Here is a 24,882-nt window from a genome sequence, read left to right on the forward strand (position 1 = left end):
ACAAAAAATGTAGTGCGAAAACACGGGCCAAGCGAAGCAGTTGTTAAATGTTTCGTATCGCCAGGTGATAGTCTGCGAATAACAATCCCATGTATACAGCATGTTTGTACAAATATGACCCTACCGAGAACGCGACTCGTTGTATCTACTCTGGATGGATTAACCAGTTGATATCCGAGACTTCAAGGGTTTCTCCAGGAAGTAATGGTCTGTATAGGTCCCAAGTGCAGGGAAAGGGTTAAATGCTGGCAGCCTTTCGCGGATTCACGCCTGCGACCTGCAGCTCTTGCACGGACCTCTTGAGCGTGCACTTAACTCGCCGAGCTATCTTACTGGCTCGACCTGCCTTTAAGCGGGTTAGTGTGGCTTTTATGCATTTCCTGAAAGGACCTTTTATTGAATCTGCAGGGGCGTTTTACTGCCACCCGACCCCCCTTTTGTGCTGATGGGGCCGTCGTCCCTTTATGCAGAGGTGATTTCTTTTAAATAGCGTTATAATCGACGCGCGGGGTCAGAGGTCTGTGCAGCATTCGAGGGTAGGGGTAATCGTAGAAGTGATGGGTAAAATGCAGCTGGAGCCGAGCCTGGGGCCTGTCATGCCTCAGTCAAACCAGCCGAGCCGGCAAAAGAATCATACCTGGCGCCCCTCCCTCCAGCCAGAGCTGAAGACCCGACTTCGGAAGATATGGCCCAGAGAAATCAAATGCTGTGCCCAGGATCAAACACTCTAAGAGCTGAAGATGGCACACGAGTCCAGCCTGCACTTTAGACGCGTTCCTCCTCCCCGCATATAGCGGATATACATGTTTGATAATGTATGGTTTTATGCTACTTAACATCAGAAAAATCACTTTAAAATTACACCTCACATTATAAGACAACCTGACCGATATATACAACCTTCTGTTGAGCAAAAAGGTTGATTTATAGCTTCATTGTCGTTAGCCTGAGTGGAGCGCTACAAGTACCAGATTGCAAAGTAATGTCGGCCTAAACAATCCCCTTCAGGTTTTGCAACTGTACTTTAAATACTTAAGGACACACCACAACCAAACTGTGACAAGATCAACTGTGTGTCGTCCTTGCTGGACACAGACTTGGAGCTTGCAATTGTGCTACAGTACTAGCAGGCTTAAGCCCATTGGGATCACCCCCAGTCCCCACCGCCCCATTCACACATCGCTATTTCAACGCCTCTTGCATGCACGCAGCATTAACCCTTAGACGCTGGCACAGCACCATACCCCAAAGCTCCCACACACCACCTGCATAAGAGATCAAGCTTACCCTGCCGCTGCATCTCTACCGCGGGGGGGAGGGTAATGTTGCGATGCACGCTTCTGCTGGTACTGCCACCATGCACTGCCTCATGCACGCTGTAATGCACGGCTATCAGTTACTCTTATCGCAACACTGATGCTGTGAAAGGCAGAGGCCGGGATTGAAAACAATTGCACGGATTGGCTAAGCACACTTCAATCAATTGCCCACTCCCTCCCCTTTTAAGTGCCTGCAACTACTCACTGGGTTCACACACCAGTGGCATCCCCAACATATCAATACTGGCTGATGATAAGCCCCTTCCAAACCCCGCACGGTATCTGCCTCGGATGGCGCTATTCAGCCGAGCACCCCTGCGCCTGTGAATGCTGTGTAGTACTGAAGTGTACCGGTGCTTCGCAGTGCCACACTCTGCAATGCAAGCTTCCGCAGAGCCAGAGGTTGTAGAAGGCACTTGCAGACACCACAGACCATGCAGCGCCACATGGACACGTCTAAAGAGCTACGTCGGTGCCGGAAGGGCTAAGTGCCATTATAAACACATTGGGCATACTAGATACTGTGTGATATGGAGTGTATGATATTGTAGATGTGAGGCTAGACAGTTTCCCCACAAGAGTGAAGGTTTTGGTGATGAAAGTGATATCCTGTCTTGCAACTCAGAAACTGGACTTGGACTACCAGCGGTCTCCCGGTTCTTTAAAAAATAGTCACAATGGTTATTAATGTTAAAGGTATCTGTACCGTGCACCGTTGCAAACGGAATTGGTCCTCAGGCACTCTGGCAGATCTGCAAACAAGGAGGCCTGGGGTTTGTAGGGTGACGAGGGAGTAGGAAAGTGAGAAAGGTGGTGTCCTGTTGGCAGCTTCAGTTCGGTTTTCACCGTGCGCTGAGCTTGGGTGTGGATGTCGGATCGATGTAAGTCCTGGTGTGCCGTTGGTGCGAGTTATGTGTGAGTTTGTTGTTGCGGTGTGGTGAAGTGCGTGTGGTTTGCTGTGTGAGATGATGGTTGTGTGGAATTTTGTGTGCGATATGTATGCAGAAATGTGTGAGCCTTTGGGTTAGTGGGTTTTATGTCTCTTAGTCCTTCTAATTCTTGTTCTATGTATCCGATTGTCCTATGGAGTTGGCATTTTTTTATTACTGTCCGTCTAATTGTTAGGATTGATGGTGTGGCAAGTTTCCAACTGTTATTTTTTACCTTTGTGTACCTTTGTTGAGGCATGCATTTTTCCCCACTCTGGTATTGGTGCTGTATTTTTACAATCACCCGCTCCCTTCTTATCTATTTCCTGTCTGTGATCCATTGCTGCCTGTGTTTACTTTGTAGGCTAAGGTGTTATTGACATATCACCCTTACCCTTCCGATCTCTCCATGATCGTTCTTTGGTATGAGTCTAGAGTATCTATCTTTCAATTGGTAAGTTGGTATGCCGTAGATTGTTCTTCCCTTACTTAAGTTGATGAGCGGTAGCTTAGGGAGATGGGGAGGATTGATTTCCTCTCTCTGCATTGTTTCAGCTGTGTAAGTGCCCCCATAGGCATTCCTTCTAGTTATGGGGTGAAGGAGTTTTCTGAATACGGGGTGATCCCTTGTGTTATGTATGTTCTTTGTTAGATTGTTGCAGGTTTTTGGGACAAGGTGAGAGAAAGAGGATCCTCCGAATTTTCTTTTGTTGTATGGTTATGGTTCCAAATAGATGTCAGATGAGATCCGAGTGGTCTTGCTGGGTGATGGATGTTTATTTTCTCTCTTAGGAACTCTGCGTTTTGGCCGTGGATTATGCACATTGATTTGAACTTTATTTGCAGTTTTATTGGTAGCCAGTGCAGCGTTTTCAGAGCTGGTGTGATATATTCTCTTCGCGGTAGTTTGAGGAGCAGTCTGACCGCTGCATTTTGTATGCATTGGAGTTTTTTTTTTAGAAGTCGTTCTGGCATGCCCAGATATAGGCTATTGGCGTAGTCTACTCTGGACATGACGAAAGCGATGATGGTGAGTGTTTTGTTGGTGAATGAGAGGAATGGTAGGATCCTTTTTACTGCTCGCAGGAGAAAGAAGCATTTCCTGATTAGAGTGTTTACTTGTGGTTCTAAAGTAAGTTTGTTGTCCATCAGGATTCCCATGTTTTTTTTTACAGTCGTTGATGGGGCTGGGGTTGTACCAAGTTCTGTTGGCCAGGGGATGTAGTGATTGTTTTCTCCGTTTTTAGTGATAATCGTTATTTCTGTTTTCCCTGGGTTGAGTTTGAGGTAGTTCGATTTCATCCAGCTGTAGATTTCATGAAGGCAGCTCTCTCATGTTGTTTTCTTCTTCTGTGTCTTGTATTTTATAGACTATTTGTGTGTCGTCAGTGTAGTTGTAAAAAGCGAGGCTGTGTCTTTTAATGATCTTGATTAGTTGAGACAGGTAAATGTTGAATAATAACATGGAGAAGGATGATCCTTGTGGTACTCCGCATGAGGATTCTCTTGGGTTGGATTTGAAAGGTTTGATCCATATGGTTTCTGTTCTGTTTGTTAGGAAGGATTTGATCAATAGTAAGGCATGGTCGATGATTCCAATTTCTTAAAATCTCCTGAGGATGTTGTGGTTAACTGTGTCGATTGCCGCAGAGAGATCTAGAAGTATTAGAGCGGTACTATTGTCTGAGTCTGCGTTTGCCTTTAGATCATCCCAGATTGAGTGAAGTTAAGTTTCCGTTCCTCTCATTGGTCTAAAACCTACTTGTGCATGGTCCAATAGGCGGTGGTCATCTATGAATTCTTGGGTTATTCTATAGATCTATGTTTTGCGTAGTTTCGCTGGGTACAGGATGTTGCAGATAGGTCTGTAACTGGAGAGGTCCTTCACGTTTCCTGCTGTGTCCTTGAGGAGTGTCTTGATGTATGCTGATTTGGAGGATTGTGGCACTTTCCCTGTTGAGATTGAGTGGTTGAAGACATTTTTGGAGTAATCCATCAGTGTTCCTTGTGACGGGATTCATTTGTATATGTCGTGGGGGCAGGGATCCGTGGGGGAACCTGTTTTGCTGCTTTTGATTACCCGTTTGATGAATGTCTACGCTGATATTTGGGGGAAGCTTCAGAGTTTGTTCGGGCATTCCTCGTATGGGTGGGTGGGTTGCATATTGCGGTCGCGTGGTCTGCTTTGTATGGTCTGTTGGATGGTGATTTTGTTTTTGAAATGGTCTGTGAGGTCGTTGCATAGTTTCTTTACTGGTATTGAGTGTTGTTGCAGCCAGGTTTTAAAAATAATTTCGTTTGATTTTAAAGAGTTCATTTTGGGTGTTTGGGGCTTTGAAGATTCTTTTGTAGTATTCCCTTTTTGCATTTTGTATTTCCTTTTTGTATGAGCGGATATGTTGTTGGAATTTGAATTTCTTTACACTGTCATTTTTGATCCTCCATTCTACTTCGAGTTTTCGGTTTGTCCTTTTCATGGCGCTGAGTAGCAGGGTAAACCATTTTGCCGTTGATCTTTTGTGTGATGGGGTAAAAGGTTTTACTTTAACAATCTCGTCTATTGTTGTCGTGATCCAGTTGTGAAGTAGTTCTTTTTTTTGTCCAGGTCAGCCTCGTCCATAGTTGTTGCTTGTGGTTTGCTGATTTTCAGTAGTTCAGTTAAGTTGCAGTTTTTGATGGTTCTCCAGTTTCTTTTCATGATAGTCGGTGGCTTGTCCTGTTGCTTGATTATTGGCATGGCCAATGTGATCACGAAGGAAATGATGAGGTGGTCCCTGCAGAGGATCTGAATTGGTGGCTCCGTGGTAATGAGTTTTTTGTTGGCGAATATTGCGTCTAGTGTATATCCGCTCTGTGGGTTGCTCTTTTGACTAGTTGATGTAATTTCATTAATTGGCGGCTAGTGATTTTTATGTGGTTTCTTCATCAAACCAAATGTTAAAGTCACTGAGGATGTAACGCTCACCTGATTCCCGTAGAGGCGCCGGTCTTGACTGGGCGTATACCGTATCTTCAAAGGTGATGTGTAACACACGGCTGGCTCTTTGGGCTGGACCTCTGTGCACTGTATGTCTGACTCGAAGGGTAAGATGTCTGCAGATAGAAAATATGGGATTAAGGAACTTGGTTATTGAATGTCTCTCTCTTCTTCCCTTTCTCTTCTCCTGTAGAACCCCAAAGGTTAACGCTCTCACCTTAGGTAAGTGAACGCCGTGCTCTCCATCTGCCTCGGGGCAGGGTGCTGTAACCAGTTTCTTCACTGGATAAGGGGAGCAGGCCTCTTGACTTCAGAGGACTGCTGTCCGTCGTTTACTGCACGAACGGTAAGTTTCGAGTAATCCTAATGTCTTTAAAGTCTTTAGTAATGATGTCTTGTTTTGCAGGGTTCCGGCGATGGCGGATGACGGGCTGAAGTGAGTTGAAGATGGAGCCCGTGTGATGAATAGAAGCGCCTGGAAGCACGTAAGTAAGCGCTTGTTGCCTGCTTCACGATGCGCTCTGGGTTAGATGTGGAAAGGAGTAATGGCACGTGAGTATTAAAGTTCCCCAATGTCTTTAAACGCACCTTGTTTTGTCTTTCAGATGCGGGATGCAGCGCCGAAGGCCTCCGGAGCGTGCAAAGAGTTGGTAAGCTTTTGTCTTTCAGATGCCGGAATGCAGTGTGAAGACCTCCGGAGCGCACGAAGAGTAGGTAAGCCTTTGTCTTTCAGATGCCGGAATGCAGCGCGAGGCGTTGGTGACAGCCGATGGACCAGGTAAGTGAAGAGCTGTCACTGAAGACCGTAATGCTAACCTGTTCTTTCTTGTCTTTATAGGTGTTGCTGAAGACTGGATTCAGGATGGTAAGCCTTTTTCCTTAGGCCCAGGATCAGATGCAGAAGACACGATGAGCGTTCTGCTGCAGAGGATGCAGAATAACGCAAAGCAAGATTCATCCATCGGGTGTGGTTTAAATAGCCTCCTGTAGTGCTTGGGTGTCTCCTTCCACAGCCACGCCTAGGTAAGAAAAGAGTTCCTGCTTTCCAGAAGAGTTCCAGTGTTCTGAATCTAGGGAGTGGCTCCTGCCCCACCCAACAGGAAAAGTAGTTCCAAACAGAAGAGGATCAGAGGCTCAACTGGCAGGCAAGTAAGCAGCATGGTCTGCTGCAGGTAAGTCCACCCAAGCATTATGAGCCTGGCGCTTCCAGCGCTGGGACTGGGCATATTTATGAGCCTGGTGCCACTGGCGCCAGGACTGGGTCCAAAAGGTCCCAATTGGGACTGGTTGGCACTCGGAACCTGGGTTATGGATCTGCTTCCAAGGGAGTTGGGAAAACCCTGACCTTTTGGCAGCAGAGATCATGACAGAGGATAATCGGATGATTCTGCTCGATGGCTAGGTTGGTGATTGCTTCTGTGAAGGCGTCTACGAAGGTCACATCGTGAGTTGGTGGATGGTATACCAGTAAGAATTTCAGGTTTGTTCTGGGGTTTGTTGATAGGCGAAGGATTAGAGATTCACAGTTTTCGATGTTTAATGGGTCTTCCAGTTCAATTTCCAAGTGTTCCTTGTGGACTATTGCCAGTCCGCCACCTCTTTTGGTTTTCCTGTTTGCTTGGATGCAATTGAAGTTATCAGGCAGGCAGTTGGAGAGTGATTTTACAGTTGTCATCTAGCCATGCTTCAGTTACGAATAGAATGTCGATACCTCCGTCACATAGGGGGTCGTAGATTTCGGTGGCATGTTTGGACATTGACCTACAATTGATTAGATTGCAGTGGATCCTTTTGGTGTGGTTCGGTTTATTTGTTACCTGTTTTGATTTGTGGATGCTCAATTGGAGTGCTTCTGTGTTGATGCCGGTTGGTTGAGTTTCCGTGGAGGCTGCTTCATTGTTGAATCGGCCCGTTAGATTGATAGTTGGCTTTTTGAATTCTATTGTTTCATCTCCTGTTGTCTGATGTGGATATCAATAGTGCCCTTCTGTTCTTGTGATATATGGAGTAATACAGGGGTGTTGCTAGGTTTGGAAAAGACCCAGGGCTACGCTAATGTTAGAACTGTCGGAACTGGGGGTTAGCTAATCTTTTAGTTGCAGCTCCTGAGTTTCTATCCAGGGCTACAACCAAAAACCAGGGGCTATAGTCCTTTTCCCGCCCCCCCTGCAACGCCTCTGGAGTAAGGAGATTGGTATTATCCCTTTCTCTTCTTGGGTCGTCCCGTCATTTTTTCAGTTGATTAGGGTGATTCTTTACCTGTCTGGAGATGTCAGTGTCGTTGAAGTGTAGAGGTTCTGCGGTCATTGCGAGGTACGGTGTAAGGTGTACAGATTTTTCTCTTATGATGTTTGTTCTGTTGATTCTATTATTTGGTGGGGTGCATTCTGTATTTGAGGTGGCTTCTACTGGAGGTGGTTGAGTTTGTGTATCCATATTGGTTGGTCCATGTTTCAGATCTCTTTGTCGGTGTCCAATTCTGCATCTGGGCATTTTGGGTCCTCGATAGTAGGAGTTGGTCTGGGTATTGAATTTACAGGGGCAGTTGCCCACCTGTCGTGCCTTGTGGTTAGATAATATTGAGTTTAATCCTCTTATGTTGTGATGCCTGGATGCTCTCCGAAGGTGTCTGTCTGCTTAGTCAGTTGGGTTCGGGTGTTTCTCTTTCTATGGGCGGACTGTCCGTGGGAGTACTGGGCGTTGGAAGGGTGGCAACTTGGTTATGGGGGGACTATGGGTAGTGGTTCTGGTTGTAATTACTAGCTTTTAGTGGTTTTAATGGTGCTCGTCAGGATTTCAAAACAAAATACCATTCCTCTGTCCAGAATCCTACTCCAACCTAACTACTTTCCCTGAGCTTAAAAAAGGAAAACAGCACAAGGCTGGGGCTTTTGGGCTGGAAGGGATGGCGGCTGGCTTCTGACATCCCCAAAATTGGGTTCCCTGTGATTGAGGGTCTCTGCCCATAGTTCTAGTTCAGAGAATATAGTTCTTGGTGGGATACACTGCTTTCCAGAGGTCCCAGTCCCAAGTCTCTCTCTGTCTCTTTCCAGTTTTTCTGAGACTCTTCCCGTCTCTTTCCCCCTTGGGGATTCGGTAAGTCTTTCTTCCTCTTCACTCAGAGGGTATCTGTCTCTCCACCATCTTGGGCATTTCTCTTCCATTTCCCACCCTGGGGTTCTTTCTGTTCTTCCCCGCTCTGATGTTTCTCTTTTCACTCCCCAACCTGGTGTTTTCTCTGTTTCTCACCAGTCTGGGGTTCTCTCTGCCCCATGCCCCCTCTGGAGCGCTTCTCTTACTCTCTGTGATGTTTCTCTCTTTCCACACTCTGGAGTGTTTCTCTTTCTCATTCACCCCTCTGGTGTCCTCTCCACTTCTATCCACTTTGGGGCTTTTTCTCTTTTGCCCACCTCCCCCATCCATTGAGCAACTGAGTACCTGGCTTTCTCGAGCGGTGCTCCGTGGGAGATAATGGGGGGTAGGCCTGCTCTATTCTCGTTGTGGAGCTGCTTGCACAACTCTTCAACTGAGCTCTGCAGCGAGAGTTCCAGGCTTGATTTCCTCATTTTCGCAGCTAGGCCTCAGCAGAGTCACTCCTGCGATTTCTCCACTGGGATCTGCGTCTGCTGATTTGGGGTCTGTTCCCTTGCACTGGCAACCTCTCAGGGGTGACTCAGTCTGCTGGTAGCTGCGTCCTACAGCACCCTCCTACGGTGCATCCGGGTTCATCAAAGGCGTCGCTTCAGCCACATCTCCTTTGACCTCCTTCATACAGTTAAAGCCTCCGTTACCTGGTTGGGCCAGGGAGGCATCTCCAGGGGGCTGGTTTATGATATGATATGATAGGTTATTTATAACGCGCTTAATACCCAGAGGTTTCTAAGCGCGGACCCGAGAATCGAACCTGTGTTGCTCCACCTCGTCTTGCTTCCAAGGCGAGAGCGTTGCCGCTGAGCTATCCTCCCGAGACTAGTTTGCTAGTGTTTCCTCAGTCTTCAAAGGTGATTGGGCACAGGTAAGGACAGAAGCCAAGTCAGCCATTATTAAAGCGTGTATAAGATCGCAGTGAACACCAGTCCCTAGATATCCTACAATGGTGTTGGTGAAAGTGGGAGGGATGGTAACCTATCTCCCTATTGGGGTCTCTGGGATTCCACTTACCCTGTCCGTTAGGAGGTGTTAACCGTAGTCGGCTTTACCCTGTCCGTTAGGAGGTGTTAACCGTAGTCGGCTCACCTCCCTAATCCCAAAGTGGGTAGCTCACCTTGGGGAGAGGTGAGCATCTCACTGGATTTGTCGCACCACCCACAAGTTGTTACCGTGCACCAAAAATAAAACTTCCTTAGTCAGCATTGAAACAAAGCCTTCAGCATTGATGTTCAGACATTTCAACCCAGAACACTGGGGTGACATGGGAATGCAAACCCCAACTTCTGATTATTTTTTGCAAATATTTTGATGTGAAATAACTTGATAAAGATTGGAAGTGTGGTTGTAGAGTTGTGCTAATTTGTTTTCTGTTAAGAGTGCTTCATACTGCACCAGTCAACACTGTAGTGGTCTTACAGCGTCCAAGAGAGAGGGGCACTGTGCCCTGCCAGAGGGATCCAGATCTTGGTCTGCGAGAGAATAGAAAGGGCAACAGAGTAGGAGCCCATATCGGCCCATATCCAACTTGCCTTTCATATTGAAGATAATTGACAGAGTGGCCTACAAACAACTATTGAGCTACATAAAAGATCATGCATTTCCGAATGGGGGTCAGTCAGGCTTTAAACCAGGTTTTAGCACTGAATCGACTTTACTGTAACTGAAGTCTAATATGATGGCTAATATCAATGATTGGAAAACTATCCTGTTGATGTCCTTTTGATTTAGTGGATCATCCTCTACTCCTGATTAGATTACAGGAGGTGGCTAATTTTAGCAATCAAGCAAGGGAGTGGATGCAGTCCTTTCTAAGTAACAGGACCATGCAGGTTTGCAGTAAGCAAGCAGAAGCTGATCCAGTGCCACTTTCCTGTGGTGTCCCTCGGGGGGCTTCTCTATCCCCTATTCTGTACAATATCTTTACGGTCCCTCTCTTCCAAATACTAGAAGAGAAAAAGATATGTTTCTCAAACTATGCAGACGATTCTCAATGCCTCATTCCCCTGTCAGGCATTTATGAGAAAGATTCAATAACGGTGTCAGAAATCTACAAACTAATACATGAGTGGATGGATATGAGTGGGCTGGCCTTGAACCATGAAAAAACGGAACTTATGATTGTCGGTTCTAGGCCTAGACTACTTAAGCTCAATGCGGAATACGATTCCTTCCGCATTGCGATACACGATATCACTACTAAAGGGAAAATAAAAATATTGGGAGTGGTATTTGATCAGTCATTAAATATGACAGCTCCGGTTAAGTCTTGTCTCAGCATCAGTCTATTACATACATCTCTTCTTGCATATTGGCTCATTCTTCTCCCAAAAGGCCTGCAAAACAGTTGCCCGAGCTATTATTTCATCGAAAATTGACTACTGTAGCTCCCTCCTAGTGGGGGTGGGTAAAAGCGAACTTGTCAAACTTCATGTAGTGCAAAATAGCACTATTAGAGCGATCATGGGGATGCGGAAATGTGAGCATGTGTCAGAGGTGCAGAGAAGCCTGCACTTGCTGCCTATTGCCGCTAGGATAGACTTCAGGTTACTTACGATTACCTACAAATCCGTGGCAGGGCTCTTTCCTGCATATATAGCCTGCAGACTTAAAAACAAACTTGAAGCGTGCTCTCTGCGCTCAAGTAATGTGAAACTGTTGCATATACTGAAAACATCCCTTGAACTAGTAAAAAAAAAGGGGCGTTTTGGGTTGCTGCACCTGCTAAGTGGAATGCTCTGCCTCTTGAGCTAAGAAATTGCCCCTCCCTGTAGTGTTTTAAGAAACGGCATACAATATATCTTTTTAGCTAATTCCTGGGCTTGGCATTCCTCGTCCTATTTTCTAACACCGCCCTCTCACTCTGTTTTATTGGCGCCGGTATGCCTCCGGGCCACTTTTGGATGCCCCTTATAAATCTAAAGTAAAGGGGAAAGGGGGAGAGAGGTTTAACACACACGCACACACTCTCTCACACTCACTCTCACTTTGTACAGGTAAGAATGGGAATTGAGGGGAGGGATGGAGTGTGTGATAAATGAAATGCCTGTAGAGTCACTGTAGAATGTTTGAAGCATACTGCTGATAGAAAAAGGCTGAATGCTTCATGCTCCTGTGAGCAAGCACACACCCCAGTACTTATCTAGAAGTGCGGAAATTGGTCAGTGAGTGGGCTTCGAGTGGGGGCATGTTTGTCTTGCGTGTTAAAGTGTGGAATTGGTGCGCAGCAATGTAAGAATTGTTGTGCTTACTAAACACGGGGCAGGTTCCCAGACCTTTCTGATTCGCTTCAAGGGAAGTCTTGAACATCCCCAACTGGAGCGATTGTGCTAGTGATCAATGGGGTCGCTATGGTCAAAAAAAGGGTAGCAGGTGCCCCCCTCCAGAATGAACTTGGCATGATAACCTGCTCTGTGGTTTTTTCCCAATTTGAGAGTTTTCGGCCATCGCTCTTACCTTTCAAAGATGGGAAATATCTATTTGCGTATCAGCCTTTGTCCCGCCCACATGGGCAGTCCAGCACCAAATTGCTATGGCAATTCCCTTCTGAACAAAAGTACCAACAGCAACCCCAGCCACGTGTTTCAGCCTTGTTGTGCCTCATGAGTGAGTTTAAGCTGTGCCTCTTAATCTCACTCATACAACGTGTAAGCTCCACGCCTGGTTGCTTGCCCCCCAGGTAACTTAGGGTGACCAACCCCAAGTTCCTTGCTATGGTGCCTCATTGGCAATCCCAAAAAGAACACCAACACTATGGATACCATGTAGCCATCTGGTGTGTTTGGCATTGTTTTTAAAACCTTAAATAGGGGTATTAAAGTGAAGCGTGTCCGTGAGCAGGTTGTGGCTGCACCTTCTGACTGCTTGGCTCGCTTGTTACCGTGTCAAATGGCCCTCAAAGCAGGGAACTCCAGAATGACCACTGCAAGTTTGATGAAAGGCAGCTTGTTTCTAGGGGGAGTCCCTAGTCACACTTCAAATATTCCCATAAATCGGCAGCGCATCTTTTTGATGTTCCTCGTTCCCGTCGGCCATTTTCTTTTTATTCCCTCTGTGGGAGGCGAATAGAGGAAGTAAGGAAAAGCCGCCGGCACGAAAACATTGCACGCAGGAGTTCATTTCATGGTGTAAGGCTGGGGATGGGGGTTGGTTCGGGTCTAGGGGATTGCGGGGGTGGGTGGGGGGGCTTCCATTTACTGGTGGTGTACTCTAGCATGACCCTCGACGAGCAAGTTCAGCAGCATTGCTGTGGCCCCTGACAATGAGCTTGTTTGTGGAAGAGTTCGATAGATGTATAAAGGAGGAGGCGGTAGCGCTTACTGCCATGTTTTCAATGCGCCTAAAATGCAAGCATGAACATGTGCTGCATGCTTTTTTGCGCACCGGCACATTTTCAAGGATTTCCGACTCAGCGGTTTCACGGATCTCAATTAACGATTCCCCCCGCCCCCCACTTGCCCCCATCTGATGTGCACCCGCCGAATGCTGGCGGGCTCTGTATGGTGTCCATGTGCACGGAGGGCAGTGAAGTCCAAGTGCAGACGTTGCAAGGAAGCCTGGGCCCACCTGGATTGCCGGGCATCGCTGGCAGTTCGTAGTGCAAATCATCTTTAGTGCACGGAGAGGCATGTGCCCAGACGTGCACGCATATGCTGCCCCTGCACCCCCCCTGCTATTACCACAGACTTCAGAAAAGAAGGCCCGCCTTGTCCCGGTTTACTTCTGATAATCAGCAGGGTTTCCTCTTTGGAATAAGATTCATGCATTTTTGGTGTGTTCTGTTTGCTGCACGAAATGCTGTTCTACTCTTTCTACGGTACGAAGTATGATTACCTCTAATGCTGCTGATGCTGTATGCATATACCAGCAGAGGTCAAAGTGGAAGGGAACTGCAGGGTACGACGTTCCCTTGCTTTTCGGGGCAACCCGTCATCCTCCCTCACTTTATGCGACCCAGAATACCGTTCCAGGACAGCAACTTAAAAAAAAATACATTTTTGTTTTAAACTTCGACCCTGCTGGGTACTCGAACCTCTGCCATCCCAATATCAAGCCTGTATAACATTGCACAGCGCTATCTCTCAAGCACTGGAAAGGTATTATTTATGTCAACAGACTGTCTGGGATGTACAACGTGTTCCCAAACAGCCAAAAAGTCCAGCTTGATAGCGATATGGATCTGCGTATGAATAGCTTTAGGCTCAGACTTGTTGTGTGGCAACAGGAGGGGTGTGTCTGTGGCTGGGCATGTTCTTGAAGAGGTGTGAAAGGTGGGCGGTGAAGGGGAGGCTGCATGAATGTGCAATGGCGGTCATTAAAATCCATTTTGTTGCATTGTGTTTTCTTCAGTTTTACTAGAACTTTTGTAAAACGCAATGTTGCAGGGTGCAGTGGGGGAAAGGAAGGACCCAGGAATGGGGGGGCGGAGGGAGAGTGGTAAGAAAAGGGGGCGGGCGAGAGAACCTAGTTCCACTACTTTTCTTTTTTACACTTCGACCACTGTATAGCAGGAGTATGAGTGGAGAGAGCGCCGCCTTGGAAGAGCTGGGGTGTCGCATAGGGGGAATGCTGTGAGAATGGGGCCTGGAACTAGTCACTGCCTCGTAATGCAGAGGGTGCGTTTGGTCAGTAAAAGAGACCCCGCTTGCAACCACGTGTTTTATTTGTTTCTATGGCAAACCCTAAAGCATACGTGTTTATAATCGCAACAAGGCCCTCTATTGTTACTGTATAGTTGTGCTTGTCTTTGGATGATCTGTGACTGGCACCTCTCTCGCTGCCCTGCTTCATGTGTCTCTGTGGTCCATTTCTTGCTGCCATGTTCCATTTATTTCTATTAATAGCGGCACCTTTCTCGCTACCATACCTCACTAGCTGTGCTGTGTTTTTATTCTATGGCCTGTGACCTGCACCTCTCTTGACACGTAGCATAGGTTTCTGTAGTGTGCGAGCGGCTACCCTTGTGCTGGCATATTTTTTAACTCGCCCCTCCCACACCAGAGCAGGGAGTTCACCACTGGAATAGGCATTGGCACCCTATGGTTATTAAATGCGCCCCGCTCCCACGCTGTAAAGCCTGGCGACAACACAAGAGCGGGTCCATTTAATTTCAATAGAGCACCTGCTGCGACTCCTTCCACCACACCAGCTTCGGGGAGCCCTTGAAAGACTCCTCCCGAGCGGGTGTTGTGCAGGGGCTAATGTCACATCGGGCGATAGCCCGGTTGGCTCTGCCCTAAGGCCGGCCCTGTCTATATGTGGCAAACTCTTGCTGCTCCATGTTGCATACGTTTCTGTGGTCCGTGAGTGGCCACCCTCTCGCTGTACATGCCAATAATGCTTCTATGATGGGTGGGAACCCCAGCAACGCGTGTTCTGTCCCCCCGGGAACAGGATATCTGTAATACTAGTCATTCCTTTCTTTGGGCCGCACTTCTCTAATAGCTACCTAAGCAATGTGTCATTGGGGCCAGGGCGGCATTCCAACCCTTGATCAAAACTGATCACTCACATAGCCAGCCTCACTAGGATTTTTGTGCTTCTAGAATAATAAGGATGTCATTTTGAACAGAAGTGTGAACTGAACAGTATACTTAATGATGTAATTTTGTATATTTGATTGGTACTCCTCTTGAATTGGAAGCACTTACCCATTATATTAATGTTACCTTTGTAAGTCATCTGTTTTCTTATATACATTTGTTTGCTGTATTTTTGTCCCTGGTCCATTTCCCACTTTTTTGTTTTACACTTTCAGAAACTGGCTCGCTACTTGACGTCATCCTTATGCTATTGTACAGGCACCCTTCTGGGGAATGCCCCCACCATCTGTAAATGTGCCTGATCGAAATTAACATCCATGATTTTTAAATAAGTGCAAATACACAATGGCACACATCGGATACGTTTACAGAAGATTTAGCAGTCCCTTGGTAATATAGAATGAGTATGTGCTGACCGCACCCCAGCTGATGAGGGTTGATAAAGATAAGGCATAGACCAGGGACAGTGACGAGGGAACAGACATAAACAGGCTATGTCCCATGATCTACAGCATATTTACAGTCATTGATGACATTGTTGAGAGAGGTACGCTGCCACTAGCTACAAGCAGGCTTGCACGGTAGCGCAGTTTGCTGAGAACAAAGGTAGAGATCAGAGTTTTAGCAGAGTAGAGGGTCCAGAGAAACTGATTTGTCTCTACTCTGTAGGGTAGGACTGTGTGGTTATGTATATCATAGTGAGTGTTGGAGTGGTGTATGTTGGTTCGAGCAGTTGGAGAGGATTTGAGGGGAATGCAGCACGTTCCCCACTTCCTGGTGAAGAGGGGAGGTGGGCTTCTAATGGTTGATTTGAGGTGTGATGTTCGAGACGCGTAAATGGGGTGCCCAGTGTTGGAAATTCCAAGGTAGTACCGGCACATAGCGTGAAAGCGGTGGCTGGCTGTGGTTACTGAGCACAGAGGCAACCTGGTCGAAGGCAGGCTGCGGTTGCTGAAGACCTATAGGGAGCAGCCAATCAAGATGTACCCCCCCGCACCTCCTTAACGCACACTTTTTGTCAGTCTTATGCAAATGCGCTCATGAGGAAATTGAATCACCGTTGCACGTGTGGTCATTTTTGCATCGCCAACCTGGCATAACCCGTTCGGTAGAGAAGCTGGTAGTAAGACCCCTCTGGCATTGTTGGCCGACCACCTGTCCCCTAACCCGGAAAGTGCCCTGCATTCGGCGGAATGGCCGGCTGAATGCTGTAGGTTACCAACTTGACTAGGTTGGTGGAGCATAGTGCAGGGAAACACTGTGCCTTTTTCAAAAGGCAGCCATTGTCGTGAGAGCGGGGACGAGAATGCATCATGCCTACAATGCTGGAAGGCTACTTCACCCCGAGATGGAGTTTGGTTTGGTAACATTTTAGGTTAGTTTGTTCTATCAATTATTTGTGTCCCAGCCATGGACACCTGAATGGCTACGCCATCAGTCTTCATGCCCACACACAGTGTACCTGAGGTGCAGTGTGGGCACTGTGCACAACTATTCATCATCTATAGAGTCACAAGTGATGGCAACACTTTGATGCACAAAGGAAGCGGGTATTAATGCAGAGCTGTTTGGGGGTGAAAGGTTTTTGAAACTTTGTCTTTGGTAAGGGGTTACGACAAGGCGTGGGAGGTGAATGGTCCTGTATTGAGCGAATAAGCAACATGTTGGCATCACATTTAGGTCTTAAGAAGAATGGGCTATTGGGCACCCCCTCTTTTGTATGCCTAAAGGCCAAGGTGACCGGGATGCAAGCTATGTACCAACTCTTCAGCAGATTGCACATTTGGCCATCTGGCGGATGGGCTCATGAATGACCAGCGCTGTCAGATAATGTGCCAGAAAGACGAATACTAACCGTGGAGCAGGCAATGAGCAAACCAAAGCACAACAAACCAGACAGTGGCTGGCCAAGTAATGGGGAGAAGGAAATGGGGTGCAATTTGGCAGAAAGCATACAAGAGTATGTGAGAAATGAAAACCGCTATTGGGGAAACGAGGCGGCTTGGTTTAGGTGTAGCACCATGAAAGCCCTGTGCAGGAAATGCGGAAAAGGGTTCACTTTACTTGGGTGTAAGGACATATCCAGTGAAGCGGTCACGTGTGGAAGAGAAGCTGGAGGGCATGAACTATCTGATACTCCAGGTGGGGGGGGGATGAGAGCAGAAAGGCACTCTGGTGCGTGGTGGGCGTGGATGACCTGAATATCTAGACGAAGGGAAAACCTGTCTCGCCACATCCGCAAAGAGCAAAGAAACATGTCACTTATTGGCTGGACCGAGTGGGTGGAATTGGCTGAGCCTGACAAGCACTTGGGAATGTGGGGGTTTAAAGCTGTGGAATATTGACTCTTCAGTGAGGAGCCTTATGTACAAAGGCCGGGGTGTGGATCGGATGCTGTGCGTAGCCAAGACGAGCTTGGCGATTCTAGGGAGGCAAATGCACAGTGAGGTCTTGATTGCAGCAGATGCTGAACCTGTGATACTGGTATAGGAAGAGGAGGAGGAGGAGGAGGAAGAGGAGGAGTAGGAGGAGGAGTAGGAGGAGGAGTGTTCATTGCCATGGATAAATTGAGCGTCCGTAAAGTCGGCATCCTGTCCACAAGGTCCACGGCATGTCTATGTTCTTCAGTGTGCAGCTGAAGTGAGAGTTGTGTCAAGTCTATACTATTTGGAGGATTGAGGCCATGGAGTGGGCTGCTTCCAACATGAATGCTTCATTTAGGGTATGCGTGGACTGGCCCTCATTAGATGAGAGGATTTGAGCAGACCGGCATTCTCTGCTGAGGATGGCAGAGATGTTGGTAATGCTACTAGGGCTCAAGTTCTTTTCATCCACAGACCTATCCATTGTGCATCACCAGAGGAAAGTATCTAGAGTGTAAGCTGCTGATCTTCTCTACCACATTAGTGGGAGTGCTCCTCTTAAAGTGAAAGGCATTTGTTTTGGCATCAGCAGTTTTCAATCAATTGATGGAAGAGTTGTTTTAATTCCATGCATTTCATTTTTGGTAGAATTGTAGATAATCATGACTTTGTTAAAGGTATGGAATATCTTATGGGAGGTCAGACTTTACTATAGAGAAAGAGGTGCACATTTATATAGAAGGATGTTGGCTGCAGTGAAGCAGCAAAACACCCAACGGGGTGTCTTGTTGAGGCATTGCATAAGGCCACCCGCTTAGTTGCTGCAGGCCTTGCTATATCTGGCGAATATTATTCCAAATTAGAAGAGGGTTTTGTGGAAAAATAGATTTATGGAAGCAAGGTGAGTGGAGTCTCTGGAGCAAGAAGTGTGAGGGTGCATTAGAGAGCATGTTGCGGGACCTCCCACGTTGGCCATTTTGAATCTGAAGGATGAATAGGATTTTACTGATGCAAGCAATGTAGGCCTTTGGACAGTGTTATCCCAGATTAGGAACCATAACATGGTTATTCTGGCCTTTGCCTGATTTCTGAAGGTTGCAGAAAGACACTATTCCACCGTGAAGAGACAGAACTTGCCTGCAATGGGCTGTGGAGCGTCTGATGTATTTTCTCTGGGGCTGTTCTGGATTAAGATTGGTCATAAACTGTTGATGTAGTCTTTGCCTTTCAAATGTACCTAGGATGGATTCCCTAGGACCAAGAGTTGTGCTGTGTTTACAAGAATACAGTTTCCAAGTGTTGTATACAGTGTTGTCGAAAACATTGTGTCGGACTGTGTCGTGGCTGCTATTGCACACTGCCAGAAACAATGTGATGGGTGACAGCCGGGCAGTGCAATCCTCGATGATGTGACTTCAATGAGAAGAGGTGAACTGAAGACTAGAGGGGGCACAGCCATGGTGTGACGGGTGGTCAAGAGTTGTCAGTCAGGTGACTTCTATGAGGAAACAACCAGCGAGGCAAAATGGATGATATGATTTCCGGATGAGATGTGCATGGGACGAGATTGGCTATTCCAGGAGCAGAAAGGGATTCACCAGATGGGGGTCAGAAAGACCATTGTAGAGAGAGCAACTGAAGGCCAGATGGGTAGGCACTTTACCAGAAGGCAGTTGAGAGTAGTGTTGCTGGCTGGGGAAGGCGAAGCCGGTGGAAGTGGTGTAGTTGCGTTGGAAGTGAGCCGGTGCACCTCCGCGTGGAGCTGCCCTTGAGGCCCGTGCTTTTCCTGGGTAGGCCATGGGACCGTTTGGCGCTGGGTCTCATGGGCGATTTAGCCGGGGGTGCAAGGCATCGTGTTCCTAATCGCCTGCCGTTCTAAGCGCCTTGACCCGAGTGTGAAAGGGAACCACTGACCAGGGTAGCACTGCAGTTCACGGCCAGCGTGTTCTTGTCTGAGGGCTCCTTGCAGCGGTGGTGATGGAGAATGAATGGCGAGCAGCTAAGCCCGGAAGGGTGCACTCAGACCTGCCATGGGGGTGGATGATCATGAAAGCTGCCAATGGCATATTGAGGTGTGTTGGCCCAGACAAGGCACAGCGCTTTTACCATGGTTTTGATTGGCATTGCTCAACTAGCCATAGCGCTAAAACTGGAATAGCAGGAACTTCTAAAGGTTATGATGTGGGCATATCACACGCCCCCTGCCCTCATCCAAAGGGGACCCTCTGTCACAGAGTGAGGGCCAAGGCCAGGGCTTGTGTGGCCCAGATGGACATTCTGAGGCGAGTGGGGCGGTGCCAGGAGACTTGATAGCAGGAAAGGGGTAGGCGAGACATAGTCCTGGAGGCCGGGTGAGGCCTAAGACGCTCGCTTTTATGTAACGGGTGAGGCCATCTTGTATGGGCAAAGAGGATGGAGTTGGAAGACGGCTACAAAAGGAACCAAAGCCAAGGTGTCGCGAGGCAGAGTGCAGCCTGGAGTCCCTCGTGTAGGCAGGTAGTTTACTGGGCAGCTTTGTTGCGGTCGATTTTATCCAATTCTTTTTATCGCATTTCGCCCGAAAAGAAGATTGGGGGTGGAGGGGCGTGGGTTGGGGTTGTAATTAAGGTGGGGAGGACGTTGCGGCGGACTCCCCCGCATCATGTAGATCGGAGTCCTTGAATGTTTCTGCGATGGGGTGATGCCTCTGCGCGCCTGTTCCACCAGAGGGCAGAGTGTGATGGTCCATGTGGATGACTGAGGTGGAGTGTTGGCGTGGAATGTGGTGGACGGGACGGAGGCAGTTGGAGAAGTGGGGGTGCTGTAATGCCAATGAACTCAGTGAATCCTTAACTGCGCTTCTGGGGAGTCTTGACAGCACATCGCTTCCATGAGTCAGGCCAGATGGGTTACCAGGCTTAATGGGTACTGCCAGACCGGCCGCAGTGTAACCTTCACAAGGCTTGATGGGGGCGGCAGAGATCATGGCAACCTAATCCGGCGTACTGGTTCCTTGGCAACCATATCCCGAACACCGAGGAGTGTGCCTACCATGCCCATCACACCTACTTCGATCTCTGAACATGTAAGATGGTAGCAGCTAATCCACCCTGGCATCTCGGATGGAGAACCAGTGAGGAACAACTGCATTGGATATTAAAACTTTTGGAAAATCTGCGTTATGCTGCAGACATTAATGGGTGAATTGATTGTAGTGGCTATTGTGAATGGTTTTACGATGGTGACTACGATGGTGACTAGGGGAAATCACGCCTAAGCATGTCTGCGTCCTGGGATCAGCAGAGCCCAACCCTCTGCCATTGAGTGGTCTCTAATGGTGGGGCGGAGCTGAGTTGACTATATTGCAAGCTCGCAGTAATTGTGAAAAAGACCTGCAGCTGCGACACACCCGGAGGCAATAGGACACTTCTGCGTCACAGCCTTTGATCCGGCCAATGGGGTCAGTGATACAGGGTGTGCCGACTGTACCAAGAATTAAACTAGTCGCTAACAAGGCAGATCACTTGAGGGTTACGTTATTCGAATTTGCACCAAGCACCGCAGACGTTTTCATGGTTCCAAGTTCCCTGGTGGCCCTGAATAAGTGTGTGTGGTGTTAGGTTGGTCTAAGTGGGAGGAGAAGTGCAAGACTGCTGTGCTGTTGTGTTGATGCGTGCACAGTGAAGGTACCTGGAGGCCCACGTGCGTATGAGCTTTTTGTAGGTGAGTAGGAGCATTGAGGCAGGCCTAGTGTGCCTGTTGTGCCAGGAGGCTCTAGCATGTAAGTTGGTCGTAGAGGTCTAGTGTGCGCATGTTTGCCATCTGGTGAGCAGGATCGGGTTCCTTGTGCTGCAAAAGCTGCTGATCAGCTTGGGCAAGGGGCACTGTCCACTGAGGTAGGCTGGCAATTCCTTCACTCACATTGCACACATGTCCTCTGTCATGCCAGGCGGAAGTGGCCCTCATTGAGCACCTGGGTGATCCCTGACACCAAGATAGTCTTTGTGCCATGAAAGGTTGGTTGCTTGCGGTGCCCTGGCTCGGCTAAGAAAGGATTGATGGAAGCAAGCAAAACATCTGGCAAAAAAGCACCACTAAGACCTCAATGTTAATCATGAGGTACCTGGACCACTCTTCAAACCTCCTAAGGGTCCCTTGTTGGAAGCCGAAGCGACCGTTCTCTGAACTATGACCACAAGACTCAGTGTGTTGAACAATGGCAACCTGTGTTGCAACTGTGCTATGACCCTGGCTTTGCAGTGACTCTGACTGAAATAAGCTCTGTACTCGGCCTACTGTACCTAAGGGTGAGCCATGGGTATTTCAGGGAGGCTTTTGTCTGCCTCTATGTGCAGCATTATAGGGTGTTGTGGGAGCTCGGAACACAAGACTCTCCTGGATTTCCTGTCAATGAGTATATCCTGGGGTGTGTGCAGGGGTGGGAGTGGCAAAAAGGTACTAGTGGTACTCTGGCTACATCCAAAAAGGAGGCAGTGGGATGGCTGGACAGATGGCGGCGGGGGCAGGGGGGTTTGGGCAGTTTGGAGGGACACCATGATCACAAACTTTGGCTGGACAGTGAAGCAGGGATTTTAATCCACTCTTCAAATTTGAGCACATACCTTCCGGCTTTACCCGGTACAAATAGTTTGGGTTTCAAGGCCTGTAGTTATAATGTCTTATAGAGTTTATTTACAAAAAATACAAATCGCATAATAAAGCCACACGACAGCATGTAAATCCTTACAGCAGCATGTCAAGCCAAATTAATATCATCCTGGCTTTCAGTTTCATATCCCGAATGGTAAACTATAAATCCTAGAATGCAAGAAAATGTCAACCTGAAAAATCTATTTAAGCCACTGTCCTTTCATGCAATAACAGAAGCTGTGTAATACACTCCGATAGAACTGCAGATTCTTCTTTAACCATCACGGATGTGCAAGGTAACCAGTACTTTGCGAGCTCCTTGAGTTGGAAATGTCCCATCATGCATAAGAAAGGCTCTGCCACTGATAAAAGAAATGGATTTGCAACCTGAGCACCTTAGCGACCTGCAGAGCCACTGATTGTGTGTGTGTGTGTCTGTGTGTGTCTGTGTGTGTCTGTGTCTGCTTTGCTGTGACTTGGGGACCTGGCAGTGCTTGAATGTGCGGCCTGAGCCGATTCTATATTTGGCTCAGGAGAAAGCGTCCAGGACGGGTTTCTTAAGCCTTTAAACTAAAGGTACCCTCTGTAAAAAGCAAACGAACTAATGGTACGGTGTAACAACGATTTATATTACACTTCCTTCGATGGGTGGGCAGAGGGACACAGCAGCGCAGGTGGCGCAGATGTATTCTTTTTTTTAAACTTTTTTTCATTTTTTAGTGCTTATGGTTATAAATAACAAACCGTTTTCCCATTGTATTACACTTAGCATCGTCTAGCATGTCATATCGATTACAATAAAAACAATTCGTTATTAGGAAAAATACAATATAAATGAGCTTTTCGAGTATAGTAATAGATTCAATGCATAACAAAGCAAACATTTAAAATTAGCGGTAGGTTCTGCAATAGCATGTAAAAATCGTGATTCATTCGCATAAAAGAATCCATTCATAGCATGTTCAGCTTAAGAATCTCTTTCCATGCATAGTATGCGGCTGCGCATGTTCATCTTAAGAATCTCTTTCCATGCATAGTATGCGGCTGCGCAAGTTCAGCTTAAGAATCTCTTTCCATGCATAGTATGCGGCTGCGCATGTTCAGCTTAAGAATCTCTTTCCATGCATAGTATGCGGCTGCGCAAGTTCAGCTTAAGAATCTCTTTCCATGCATAGTATGCGGCTGCGCAAGTTCAACTTAAGAATCTCTTTCCATGCATAGTATGCGGCTGCGCATGTTCAGCTTAAGAATCTCTTTCCATGCATAGTATGCGGCTGCGCATGTTCAGCTGAAGAATCTCTTTCCATGCATAGTATGCGGCTGCGCATGTTCATCTTAAGAATCTCTTTCCATGCATAGTATGCGGCTGCACAAGTTCAGCTTAAGAATCTCTTTCCATGCATAGTATGCGACTGCGCAAGTTCAGCTTAAGAATCTCTTTCCATGCAAGTATGCGGCTGCGCATGTTCAGCTTAAGAATCTCTTTGCATGCACAGTATGCGGCTGCGCATGTTCAGCTTAAGAATCTCTTTCCATGCACAGTATGCGGCTGCGCAAGTTCAGCTTAAGAATCTCTTTCCATGCACAGTATGCGGCTGCGCAAGTTCAGCTTAAGAATCTCTTTCCATGCACAGTATGCGACTGCGCAAGTTCAGCTTAAGAATCTCTTTCCATGCACAGTATGCGGCTGCGCATGTTCAGCTTAAGAATCTCTTTGCATGCACAGTATGCGGCTGCGCATGTTCAGCTTAAGAATCTCTTTCCATGCACAGTATGCGGCTGCGCAAGTTCAGCTTAAGAATCTCTTTCCATGCACAGTATGCGGCTGCGCAAGTATGCGGCTGCAGAACTCGCTATTGATTGGGCTCCATATATTGAGCTCCAGAACTGGTCAGTAGTAATAAAATCCACGTTCGCGACCAGACACCTGTACCTTTTCTCCTGAAAGGGTGTTAACTTGCAACATAGAGTGGGAAGGTGTCTCAGAGTCTCAATAGAGGAGGAACATATGCGACGGATCTATTGTACTGTCTGCGCGCGAAGCTGGCGCAGGGGTATGGGTCGGGCACTCACCTCAAGGCCCGGCTGAGTTTGTCGTAGTTCATGTGAGGCTTGCACTTGCGGATGCCCCAGAGACGCGCCACCTCGTCGGGGTCCTTGATGACGAACTCGCCATAGTCGCCCTGCCAGGCGATGACGTTCTGGTACTCGTCCTTCTGCAGCAGCTCCAGGATGAAGTGCCAGAGCTGGATCTGGCGGGAGCCGGGGCTGGACTCGGGTTTGTAGGCCCAGTCAGGGAACGCAAACCCTGAACGATAGAGGGGGAGAAAGAGAGACCACCAGAGTCAGGCACATGCCAGTACACGCCTGATAGGAAGCAAGCACAAACTGCCTTTACCTGCCCACCCAGGAGCGGTGGGCCCGCTACGAGACAAGACCACCCGCCATCATCTTCCAGCTTTCCTCTTTGATCTCAACTTTGAATGTCACGGTCTTATCTGTTTGCATTGGTGCACTTTATTTAACATTCTTTCAAAATCATTCGTTAATTAAAAGCTTTGCTTTTGCTCCTACCTTCCACGTGTACTACCCCCGTTTCTCCCCTCTATCCTCCCGCTTGCTTCCAACCATGTCCCCTTCTCTTTTTCTGTCTGTCCTACTTTTTTGGCTGTTGCTCAGGCAGTATTTTTCCTTCCCTTTCTCTTCGTGTGCCTTTTTGTTCTGTCTCTTTTGACTTGCACTCCTCTTCTCTCTTCCCTTCAGATCTTTTCTGATGGATCGCCCCTTGATCGCAATCTTAGGATGGCCTTATTGGCGAATGGGGGTGAACCTCGTGTCACCCTGCATGGGTTCTCTGCATGGCTCGAGAACAGCACAGCAGAGTTCCCCCCAAGACTATAAGAAAGCTGAGATAGAAGTTCTGCGCTGCAGCTCCAGAAGGTTCTCTGGTATTGCCCGCCTTTCAATCTTCGAGTG

General features: G+C 47.7%; 1 protein-coding gene across 1 annotated transcript in view; it reads right to left on the bottom strand.

The window, feature by feature from the left end:
- The window catches only part of ERFL (ETS repressor factor like), a gene marked incomplete at its 5' end in the record, with an annotated part of 63,344 nt that extends 39,108 nt beyond the window's left edge, over positions 1-24,236 (bottom strand). The window contains one exon of the mRNA XM_069642629.1: positions 23,980-24,236. Within this exon, the coding sequence (XP_069498730.1) occupies positions 23,980-24,236 (257 nt within the window). The remainder of the gene's footprint in view (positions 1-23,979) is intronic.
- Positions 24,237-24,882: the final 646 nt, after the last annotated feature.

The sequence above is a fragment of the Ambystoma mexicanum genome, chromosome 1q (genome assembly GCF_040938575.1).
Source record: "Ambystoma mexicanum isolate Mex_15411 chromosome 1q, UKY_AmexF1_1, whole genome shotgun sequence".
NCBI lineage: Eukaryota > Metazoa > Chordata > Amphibia > Caudata > Ambystomatidae > Ambystoma > Ambystoma mexicanum.